This window comes from Nymphaea colorata, chromosome 3 (genome assembly GCF_008831285.2).
Source record: "Nymphaea colorata isolate Beijing-Zhang1983 chromosome 3, ASM883128v2, whole genome shotgun sequence".
In the NCBI taxonomy this organism is placed as follows: domain Eukaryota; kingdom Viridiplantae; phylum Streptophyta; class Magnoliopsida; order Nymphaeales; family Nymphaeaceae; genus Nymphaea; species Nymphaea colorata.
Window position 1 is genome coordinate 27,914,529 of NC_045140.1, and position 11,535 is coordinate 27,926,063.

An 11,535-nucleotide genomic window follows, 5' to 3' on the forward strand; every position below is an offset into this window, starting at 1 on the left:
GTTTCACCAAACTAAGAATATAAAAAGGTAGAACTTATTATAAAATACTAAGATATACGACGCACTGTTGTGACAATAGTTAAAAGGTTGGTCACTAGAATGCAAATTTCTCAATTTGACAACCCGTATCAAGTTCAGATCGGGTCTACTCGTTTATCTCCATATGTAACCGATTCGCTTCTCTCATTTTTATTATTGGACGGCCGGTTGTCCCGCGGCAAACTTCCCGCACTCATCTCGTCCCTATAGAAAGGCGGCCGGAGAGCGGAGCTGCAGAGAAGGAGATGGCGGAGGAGGACGACGGTGGTCTTGAGCACCAGTTAGAGCTCCAATTAGTTGAACAAAGGGAGTCCCTGGCTGTCGTCGCCGATGCCCTCACCACCGACCCCCAAAACACCGAGCTGTTGAATGTATCTCTTCCTTATTCTGAGTTCTAGGGTTCATCTTCATGTTAATTATATCTGACATTGTTGTATTGTGCTATATGGTCATTGTTTTCTAATTCCCCCTTTTCTCGAACTTCTTAGTTATGTACAAAAAGGTGGGTCATAATGCAGCCTGTTGCTTTGGATCCTTTTCGGCTCTCTTATCCGTGGATTTTGGACCGAGCTAATATCTATGTTTATTCTTCTTTTATTTTATTAGTTGGCATTGTCTTTTTTCTATTCTCAGATCGTCCCGTCCGGGCTTACTTATTCTCTTTCCAAGTTTAGATTCCGAGGACGCAGTAGCTAGAAGTTTGGTCGTCAAGTATGCCAGGGATAATGGTTGGGATTTCTGTCTGATATATGAAGAGGGAGGTTTTCTTTGATGGGAACTCTTTTGAGAGTGTGGGTTTGCATTAACTGTTCCTTGTTCCTATTGGTTGTCATTGCTCCTCGTTATTACCTTTCAGTTCGAATTGTTGATCGAATTTTTGGTTAACCGTATGCGACTTGATTTGAAGCTGGAGTCTGTCAGCCATCAGAGAGTTTCTGTAGTGTATTGGACTTTGATTTTTTTTTTTTTTCTCTTTCATTTTATCCTTTTGATGGGCGTGGGCGGATCGTTGTAAAGGTTCACGAGGAGCTTGTCCAAGCAATCAAGGATTCAGAAGATGGTCTTCTCGAATTGAAAAGGGCACGCCTTTTACAGAAGGTGGACTTACTTGCAAGAGGTGCTTCTGAAGATTCGGTGAAGGAAGACGTGAAGCCCGAAGACTTAGAGCAGAACAGTACCGAATCCGAACCACTAGAAGAAGGGTTTAGAGCTGGATCAAAGTGTAGGTTCCGTCACAGAGATGGTCGGTGGTACGATGGTCGTGTGCTGGGAATAGAGAATGGAAGTTCTGCAAGAGTCTCATTTTTAACGCCTACATCTGAGAACATGCTGGTCAGTATTTTTTTGAACACGGTCATATTTTTAGGAATTAAATATAAGGGCCACCAATAAGTTGATGATCATGCTGCTACTCACGTTTTAGTTTTCATGGTTTATCTAGCTGAAAGTTTTGTTGCCCTTCCCCATCAGCCACATCCTCGAGTAATTTAAGTTGGAGAGATATTGCCATTCCTGCCATTCTTCTTCCTGCGATTGACACTAGAGATATCCCAAACTTGATCAATGATTCAATTTACTTCCCAAAGTAAGACCTCTCCTCTTCCTACTACCCAGCGTGCAAAAGCTATTTCCCAATGGAACAATCTTTTCGTGGGCAGATGCAATGAGCGTTAACCAAAAGCAGTTACAAGCATCTATCCTCTGAATCCTTGGTTACCTCATTAAAGGGCTATATTATTATCTATGCTGGTTTTATCCATCTGAAGTTTCAGTGAATGACTTTCTTCAGGATGTAATGTATGCTAATTGAAGTTGCTTATTTGATGTTTGTGGCATTTATACCTGGAAGAGTATATTTGCTATTTTCTTGGTCTATGAATGTCTTACCGGTACAATGATCTTGCCCTATTGAGTTTATAGTTTCTCTGTATTTGAATGTGATTGGCACGATAACTTTTCTATTTCTGTTTTCTTAGAACATTTCAATGGAACTCGAAGATTTGGTATTAGAATGTGCAGGCTGTCGTGGGATATAAATGGAAAGGAGCAAAGCACAATGAAAGGAAAGATTTCATTGATAAGAAATGCAAATACATAAAGGCCTGTTAGTGAACTAACTGACAATTAGAAGACATTGAAAAATTACGAGATATGCAATAAATGAAAATTAAAAAATGGAAACTAACATTCTGACAAAAACATAACTAACAACTAATAACAATTTATAGCTCTCATGGCTGTACAACACAAACTAACTGATTTTTGATTTTTCACTAAAAGAAAAGCCGTACTCTTTTACCCCATGAAGTGAAGTCATCTTCTTCATCTGTTATATGTCTGCATGTTGAAGTTCTTTGTCATCCACTTTCATCGCTATTTTCTTCGAAATCTGAAGACAAGTTTTCACTGAGTTGGCAACTACAGTCATAAGATTTGACAATGAGTACCTGAAGCGAATAAAAATAAGATACGGTAAATCACGCCATAGCAGGAGCACAAGAATAAATATACTGATCAAGAAAATCAAAGATGGCCCTTAGACCTAACTGATCCTATGGTTTTGCTCTTCCTCTAACCCAAGATGTAAAAGGATACAATTGTGAGATCGGAAATAGAAACATAAAAAAAATTTGCAAAGAAAAGTGACAATGTATTGTCATAATTTGTTATTTCATAAGAGTTGGACCATGTGAATGACATTAATTGGCAAATTAACACCATTCATCAATGTAGCTATGTTCAATGTTATGTCAGCCAAGAGCTTTTGTGTTACTGTTACTGTTGTAACAATTTGCATCACGTTGCACGGTATTGGTCTCTATGATGAGCTAACTTTTTTGTCTGCCCTTTGCTTTTCTGGGAGATATGAGGATCTCCTAAAAGATAAAAGAATCATAGAAATTTGTAGCAAAATAACATTTATTATTGCCTCATTGCTCCTGCAAGGCCCAAACCATAGTATGTTAATTAAATGCTGAAATTGAAGAAAAAGGATGGTACACGTCGAGTATTGGTATAGCCAGGAATCCTCAATATGGGTGCAAGGTGTACATTATTAGGTGTGGAGTTGAAATGGCAATAGAAAATATAAATTTGTGATATCATGCAAAGCTTGATAGATGAGGATTCCAATCAGTTGCGGCGATGTAACAACCTAGCTAAAACAACTGACCTGAGTGCCCAGTGCTTGAATCCCAATCTGCTCTATGGCTGGCATTTGCAGCCAAAAGGCTATCAACCAGTGCACAAGCTGTTACTGAAGACATGTACATAACCTTTTAAAGGTTTCTCAAGATATTCAATTTGGGTTCCATGCTACAGTACGCACTTCAGGTGTTAGAAATGATGCTGAAGGATCGGCTACAAGCCTACAAGCTTACCATCAGTTGGCTGTTTCCTCGTGTTAGGCTTAATAAGGACATCCATAAGCCTTTCTATAGTTTGAGCATGTCCTATCCAACTGTGAACATAGTTGTGCTGAGTGAGCAAATATTCTATTTTCTTTATTGCAATAGCATTGGTAGAATTATTTCCTTTGCATTTTTTTTATAGCAAAACATGAGTGTAGATTGAAACTTAGAGAGTGTAAATGTTATGGGCGCCTTTAGCAATTGTTTCTCGCTGACCAAGTTCTGGGACCTTACTTAGCTTTATAGTCAAAACACTTGTACTGGCCTTCATAATGGTTTTCCCTGTGATGTTGGTGTAGTTAAATTAGTCAACTAACATGGTGAGCTCGAAGTGCAGATGTGCAAGTTCTTTCTACAGAAGCGATGTCGATTTGGTAGTACATGCCGATCATCCCATGGTATGTTCTTTTGTTGTAAGCATCTCAATCTTGGGTTAGTCATTTCCTTAGGAAGAGGAGAAGTGTGGCAATGCAGGTTCATTGTTTTAGCGTAAACTGAAACACAAGGCCATCGGTCTTATTCTCAGGATAGTATTTGCTGCTAGTCCATCATCCTTGTAAAATGCTTTTATTCTTTCCATTTTTGACATGGCAATGTCCTTTTTTTTCTTATTCCAACTTGGAATTACGGTTCAGTATTCCACTCATGCATTGGTCGGTGATTGCTCAACATGTGGTGGTTTCATATTCCAGTCCTGTGTTGGTCAGCGATTGTTTAACATGTGGTTGTATCTGTGGGTTCTATGCTCTATATATATATATGTATAATATCATATAAGCTCCTCAAGTGCTTCCGTTTTGCTCGGTTATTGTGATGCAACGTTGAACAGCAATACTGGCTTCTGGCTTGTGCAGGTATTGATGTTCCACTCTCATCATTGAAGCCACACGTGCCAACAATTTGGGGTAAATCATTTGTTGGTTTAGGTGTTTTTGCCCTTTCTGAAAGCAGTGTTGGCATATGGAGGGAAGCTGAGCTTGAATCCTGGGATGATGAACTCAAAATGGGCAATGTTGTTTTTAGGGATGACGGAAGTCACGCTAGGCTGGGGTGTGAAGCTCTTTCCTTGAGAGAGTATGCTGAAGATAGTGAAGAGACAAGTTCTGAAGACTCTGAGTCTGGTGAAAGTGATGATGATTCTGAACCAAATTCTCAGGGCATTGGCTTCTTGCAAGCAAGCACCGCACAGCAAGGTATACAAACAGAAACTGTCATGTTTGCTGACTGGGAGATTCACACTCGTGGTATAGCTTCAAAGATGATGGCTAACATGGGTTACCGCGAAGGGATGGGTTTAGGTGCATCAGGACAGGGAATTGTTAATCCAGTTAGTGTAAAAGTTCTTCCACCAAAGCAATCCCTTGATTTCATACGTGAATCTTTAGAGAATGGTGCAAATGAAAGCAGAAAGGCCAAAGGCCGAAGTAGAGGAGGTAAACGAAAACGTGAAAAGAAGTATGCAGAAGCTACACGAGCCCTAAAAGATGCAGAAGAGCGAGGTCCAGATGTCTTTGATTTCATTAACAACCAACTTGCGAATCAAAATGGAGTTCAAAGGGATTCAAGTAACCAAACAGGGAAAAGCAGCACACAAGTGAAACGGGAGAGGAAAGAAGACAGACAGTCACTGGTTGCATATGAAGAAGAAGTGAAGGACCTGCGCCTACGGATAGAGAAACTGGAAGAAATGGTGAACCGAAATCGGAAAGATAAGGCTGTCTGTGAAGCAGTTTCACGAAAGTTGGACGAGACTCGCAAGGCGTTAGCAGAGGCAGAGGCTATTCATGCATCTGCTTCTCATGCAGTGGTCAGCAAGGAAAAAGAAAAACGATGGTTGAAGTTCTGATCAACGCTAGAAACGAATGAAACTTATTTTGAGGTCATGGTAGAATGGTGGCCCTCTTTTATCAGATAATTCGGCTCTTGGTCATGCCTGATAAAAGACGTCTTGGTGACAGCGTGCCAAAATCACCTAAGAATGCCATAAAAATTCGTGCGGGCGTCAAGGACTATGGTTTCATGTTTTAAGCAGCTGATACGGTAGGTTTTCTACCTGAACTACACATTTTAATTTGGAAGAACTGCTTCTAGTTCGGAGACATCTGCCAGGTGCTGGAAGTTCTCACCCAATTTTCTCCATGGCGATGACTCATAAACAGCATCATCTGCAAAGCAGATTTATTCGTGAAGTTGACCGTGTATATTAATATAATTTTTTGATAAAGCCCTACACTAGATCTCTGCAAGGTGTTATAATATAGTTATATTGAGGTTTGATGTAAAAGAAAATCGGTTGCATCTTCAAGGTCTCTCTCTTCGGTTATCGAACAAAGAATTTGAGAACCTTGCAGACATCTGAAGATTGACCAGAACCTTGAAGGCCTCTGGAGATTGTCCTTGATGGCACCTATCGCATATTGGCGAAATCTGGTAGTGATATAATAGTTGGTGCAACTTCATGTTACTGTTATTATTATTGGCTTTGCTGGAGGTAGGCCAATCCTTGCCAGATTATGCCAATAGAATGTACTGTCAATTCTTACCCTTCAACTGAAGGTCTTAAATGCAACCCGTTAGCCAGGTGAATCTCCACAACTAGCGATGGCCAACAATAATGAGGGTGATAAATTAGCCACTATTTTGATCCACGTAAGGAAAAAGTGCCAGCGAAATTCGCAGTGCATAATCGGTAGTATTTTTATCAAGAAACCATACAAAAATACAAAAAACAGTCCAATAGTATCCTCTATGACATATGAATAGACTAACCAATGGGATTTACAAACTGTAATATTTCAATGTCTAAAAAATGTGCCTTTATTGGCCTTGACACTTGACAAGAGAAAAGCGTCTGTCTTCAAATGAGCCTCAGTTTGCCTTTTCTAATAGAAGATTTCGCATGTGCCAAATGACAGGATGCCCTCTCAACACCATTCATGCCGGAACAAGTTTCTGAGCCCCCTAAAGTTACTGCAAAGTAAAGATAGATGGTGCACAAAAAGGCCAGAAGCACAAGCATTGTCAAAAGAAACCGATGTCGACGAAGCAGAGTTGTGCAACCCTCAAAATCACCACGAGACTGGGTCTGCTTTTTTAATGCGTTGGAAAAAACAGACACTGGATTCTGAGATCTCCTGTGTGGTGACAGCAATGCATCCATACCCATTGTTAAACTGGTCTTAAGTTCGTACCCAATGATCCTGTTTAACAAGTATGAAAAAAAATTAAATCTCAAATGGAAGCGAAGGGAAGGCATACATGCTTATCCAGTGAATTGTTACATTTCATGCTGATGCTGCCAATTGAGCTTATTAGTGAAGCGAAGAAACGGGTGAAATTTGGTTTTACAGGATAATTTCAGTACAGCAAGAAAATTCATGCTTCAAAGTCATGAGGTACAGCTGCCTAATGAGGCTGCTAAACCTTAAAACTAGCAACAGCTTTTCATACAACAAGAAGCAGGTAATTTCTTAGTAACACAATACAACCAATGTCCAGGAGTTTCACTTGCCGGAGAACATGGTAAATACAACAATAACATCTTTCATCGGATATACAGCAATAAAATCTAATAACAGGAAAAGGGGACCAGGTGACCTAAAGAAGGCATGATGTAAGGAAGCTTCCAAGGGCTCTGTATGCCTTGCTAGGTGGGTTGCCTTGATGCTTCTAAGTTTAGAGGACTACAGTTCCATATTAGGAGTCTGCCTTTCACATCCTTTTCCATAACACCAAGAGAGACTTGCCCAGTGGGCAATGAAAGGGCACTGGAGGTTCTGCTGGAGCACAACCATGGTAGACATGCATCTCTTGGAACAGCAGGTCCAAACACGTCCAAAAAATTCAGTAGTTTTGCTCGTAATCAAATGCTCTACAGAGACAACCATCAGAAGATATTTGAACGAAATACAGACAAAGCTAAACACTGCATCCAAGTAGGTAGTCGGTGCAGAATCCGTTTCAATTCATGATGATAACATTTTAGCCAAACAAATGGCTCAGAAGAAATTGTCCCTTCCTTCGTAGAAAAATATTTTCCCTAAACTGTTGCAAGGTAGTTCTATTTCGAAGCCATATTTATGGTGAAATAACTTCCAAGCACGAAGAAATAGCTAATATAATTATAAAAAAAACGTTTCACAAGGTTTGAGAAAGGTTGATTGCTACAACTTGGACAACCTAACATAGTAATACGTGAACAGAGGGCATAAAATATGGACTACTAACTAAGCCAGTTCACGGGGCACCCTCATCTAAACCAGATGCCTCTTAGGCACTTATCAGCTTATGACATCGCTGGGTCGGATGTTGGTGAGCTAATAGCACTTGCTAGTGACTTGGTTTCTAGTATCTTCCCTTTTTCCTTGTGACCTTCAAGCTGGATCATATCCATGAAGTTGGAAAAACACAAAAAAATGATTGACAAATTGGTCAATTTATGAAGATCGGAGACCACTGGTTCCATTTTCTTTCTATCTGAGAAGCCTTCTAGTCTCAAATTTGAAAAGTTGGCGAATGAATGCACTGTTGGACCATCTTGAATAGTTCAAGCCACATATAGGAAACCCAGAGTATGGTTCAAGAGGATGCAAAAGAGCAGATGATGGTCTAGAATATCATGTAACAGATTCACAAACATGGTTGCTATTTTCCAAACACCATGACAAGAAAACAATATTCTTAACCACGACAAAATTCTCAGTGGAACAAGATTAATCTTAATCTCTCAGGAGCTTATATCTATGAAGATGGTATGATAGTAATACCCATATTATCAGCAATATATGAAGCGGAAAGATCAAAGAAACTCAAATTCGATTCAATCTTTTCCTAGATAATCCACATCTTCAAAAACCCTTCAAGCATAAAAGAGCCAGCATAGAAAAACTCAAAAAGTACGACGTCTAAGATTTTGGGCATCCTATGTATTCGATTGCAGTAGCTGCTAAATAGCAATAAGACACCTACTCCACAGATTCAGTTTCATGACAAAGACGCAACCTGTAGAGGTGGATCGTCGTCATTCCCGTGGATCGGCAACAGCCAAAATACAATCCCCAACACCATCAAGAAGATTCCGAGAAACAAATAATGAACACTGGGAGTAATTCCGCCATACGTACCTCGGTTACGGGATCTTGAACGGACGATAAGAATCTCAGATCAGAACAAAAGCCCCATAAAGAACAGGCAGAGAAAAAAATATCAGCTCTCCTTCATCGTCACGACGAACACCTCATAAGAGTCCTGAGACCTCCTGATCTTGATAGGGAGAGGAAAGGCGAGCAAATAAGGAAAGAGAAATAGAGCCACCTCTCGCCCCTCCCCTCTCACGCGTTTTCAGCCTTTCACTGTTCCCGCTTCTGCCCCCGCCCTCCCCCCTAAATATATGGAGTCCAGTAGATTCCCATTGGCTGACCGCACTCCAAAGCCAGCCAGCCCTCATTTTCTTGTGAATCGCTTTTCGGGTCGGTTTTTAAAAAAGGAAAAAGTTTTTTAGTTTTCTTTTAAGTTATGACAGACCATAATTAAAAAAAAAAGTTTTCTTCGGAATTTTTTAATAAGAAAACTATGGTCTTCATAAAAACTGTGAACTTTCCGTCTTGTAAAGCAAAACAAAAAATAGTATCTAAAAAATATTGACAGAAACATTATCTAAAAGCGTAACAATCGAAAGTAATATTCACAAAAATATTGTGGCCAGATTTTGCGGTTTTTCAGGTTAACAGAAAATCCTTTTCAGTCTTTTATTTGATAAATTTGAGTAGAAATATCAAATATAGCTCTTATTAACAAAATCTTGAAAGCTTTTTTTTTTTTTTTATACATTAGAAACGAAACCTGAGGCGGAAAAGAAAAATAATAAAAGCACTTTTACACATAATCTCTGATAAAGATATGCTTTTTTTTATTTTATTCTTATTTGGGTGTCAGTTTTGCACGTAGTTAGCCATGGATTGACTCGTTCGATGTAGAAGTTGAGCCGAGCCCAATCGAGTCGAACTTAAACGAGTCAAGACCGAGCCAAGTTCAAGTAAGCTTGGCTCTTTCTTCATCCGGCCAACCAATGTTTATTTGGATTGAGCGATACCGTCAAGAAATTTAGGCAGGATTTTGGACTTAGTAACTCGGATTGACTTTGACTTGACTTGGTTATAGCATTAGTCAAATCTTATGAACTCGCCCACATGACTTTTTTAATACAACGGGATGAGTAGAAAAAAAAAAAAAAACAGGGAAGATATCTTCTTCGAAGGAAACATCAACTTGTGAACGAGGCCAAAAAACCAAACTAAATGTATCAAGTAGAACCGTAGAAGGTGAAATGAAGCTTCCAATATTTATGATATAGACTTGGGATGCAAATGGATTCATTAGATCTTAGACATTTGAAAATTTAATCCGGTGGAACTTGGTAAGGTAAAAATCCAAATTCTCCATCCTATATTATTCTCTCCCATATTATTCTCACTGTTCACCAATTATAGGGATGGATACTTACATTATCAAACAAGGTGTCCTATAGCGCGACCTGTTTGTGTCTAGTAGGTGGTTAGTTTCTGGTTCAAATGATATGTGTGCTCTCCTATCGTAGGCAGAAGAAAACAATGCATGAATTAAAATACAGTGCGGCCTTTTAACACCTGACACCCACGCAACTTTAGACTTGGGTGGGGGACAGAAGAGGACCTTATAGCCACTTGTTTTGAGTGAGATTCAACGTTCAAAAAAGTATTGGAGATGCACCAATCGCATTAAATGTTTTTGGTGCTTTTTAATTTTTCTATTCCCTTAGTTGGTTACCTCACAGTTGCTTAACCACAGGTTGAAGGGTGACCACAGGTTGAAGGGTGCATGCACGCACACACATACAGACGTTGGTATTAGATGTCAAATCGATAGTTGAAAACCAAGAAGGAAAAAGTATGAATTAATACTAGATAATGGAATGCCATCACTTTTTTCTTCTTGTTTTTGCTCATAACTCTCTATTTAAAAAAGATCAAGAGGTGAGATTTTTTTTTTTTATCTATGCAGCATCTAAGTATTTTCAATAAGAGATTACTTGGAGGTAGGGTTGCCACCTTTATTGCCAAGAAATGATATGTACAGAAGCAAGAAATCAAAAAATAAAGGGGGATGATAAGCATTGACCACTAGGGAAGACCATCGACAAAACTATTCATTGACATTGGCGAAAAGAGACAAACCAAGGACCCAATTCCTTGAAGGAGCACTAAGAACATACTACAATAACGCCAAAGCCAAAAACTGAATGCTTGGAAGTGACAGCACCTTCAGCCTCCCTTCATCATCCCTTCTATCACTTTGTCCATATATTTTGAGGGTCTTTCATAGGGGCGCAGAGACCAAATTATAGTTTCAAAATTTTAATAAGGGCCAAAATAGTAATTTTTAAAATTTATATATATATTAAACTAAAATTTTTTAGATTTACATATAATTTTTTGAAGTTTTTAAAATATGAGGAGGAGAGGGAGCCAAAGGCCCCTACAGGCCACCTTTCCAGCTTCAATGCAGGGGCGGAGCTAGGATTTTTTTCTAAGGTCGGGCCAAGACGAGCCAAGGTCAGGCCAAGAAGAGTGATGAGGAGCGATCGGTTAGGGCAAACTAAAAAAAATTGATTTTTTCAATGTAAAAAAAAAAAAATTCCTGGGCTCACCCGAGCCATGGCCCTGGCGGCCCCCCTCCCTCCACCCCTGCTTCAATCGACAGATGATCAGCCACCAAAATCTTGTGATGGGATAGTTTGTGAGCAGTTCATGGAAGAGGAATCAGTTTGAGACCATCCAAAAAACCTTGCAGTCTTCTCTTCCATTTATAGTTTGAAGTCATTACATGTATTGGCTCATTATGCACCCCCCATATTTTAATACAAGGTATCATTTAATAGCTGCAGCTCAACTGCGAACCTCGTTATATGTGTTATACGGGTGCACAAATTTATTGTTAATGAGTAAAATATTTTAGTTTACACAGATTTTTTTAAAAAAACAAAATAAAAATAAAAAAAATTATAAAAAACCTTTTTTAACAAATTACCAAAATGTTCTTCCCTACTTTA

General features: G+C 39.2%; 1 protein-coding gene and 1 long non-coding RNA gene across 2 annotated transcripts; one reads left to right on the forward strand and one right to left on the reverse strand.

Annotated features, from left to right (window-relative positions):
• The first annotated feature begins 208 nt into the window (after positions 1–208).
• LOC116250641 (zinc finger CCCH domain-containing protein 22) lies at positions 209–5,679 on the forward strand. The gene is made up of 4 exons (XM_031624430.2): positions 209–410; positions 1,057–1,371; positions 3,787–3,847; positions 4,304–5,679. The coding sequence occupies exons 1-4, from the start codon at positions 285–287 to the stop codon at positions 5,293–5,295; spliced, it is 1,494 nt and encodes a 497-aa protein (XP_031480290.1). The 5' UTR covers positions 209–284; the 3' UTR covers positions 5,296–5,679.
• Positions 5,680–6,915: 1,236 nt separating this feature from the next.
• LOC126409902 (uncharacterized) lies at positions 6,916–8,802 on the reverse strand. The gene is made up of 2 exons (XR_007572804.1): positions 8,573–8,802; positions 6,916–7,320 (listed from the first exon to the last, which is right to left on the reverse strand). It is a non-coding gene; the product is annotated as an uncharacterized LOC126409902 (long non-coding RNA).
• Positions 8,803–11,535: the final 2,733 nt, after the last annotated feature.

Excerpts from the sequence above, each read along its gene's own strand:
- LOC116250641 (XM_031624430.2), top strand. The coding sequence starts at position 285 with ATGGCGGAGGAGGACGACGGTGGTCTTGAGCACCAGTTAGAGCTCCAA. Across the intron at positions 411-1,056 it reads AAAACACCGAGCTGTTGAAT|GTTCACGAGGAGCTTGTCCA; the intron begins GTATCTCTTCCT and ends ATCGTTGTAAAG. Across the intron at positions 3,848-4,303 it reads TACATGCCGATCATCCCATG|GTATTGATGTTCCACTCTCA; the intron begins GTATGTTCTTTT and ends TGGCTTGTGCAG.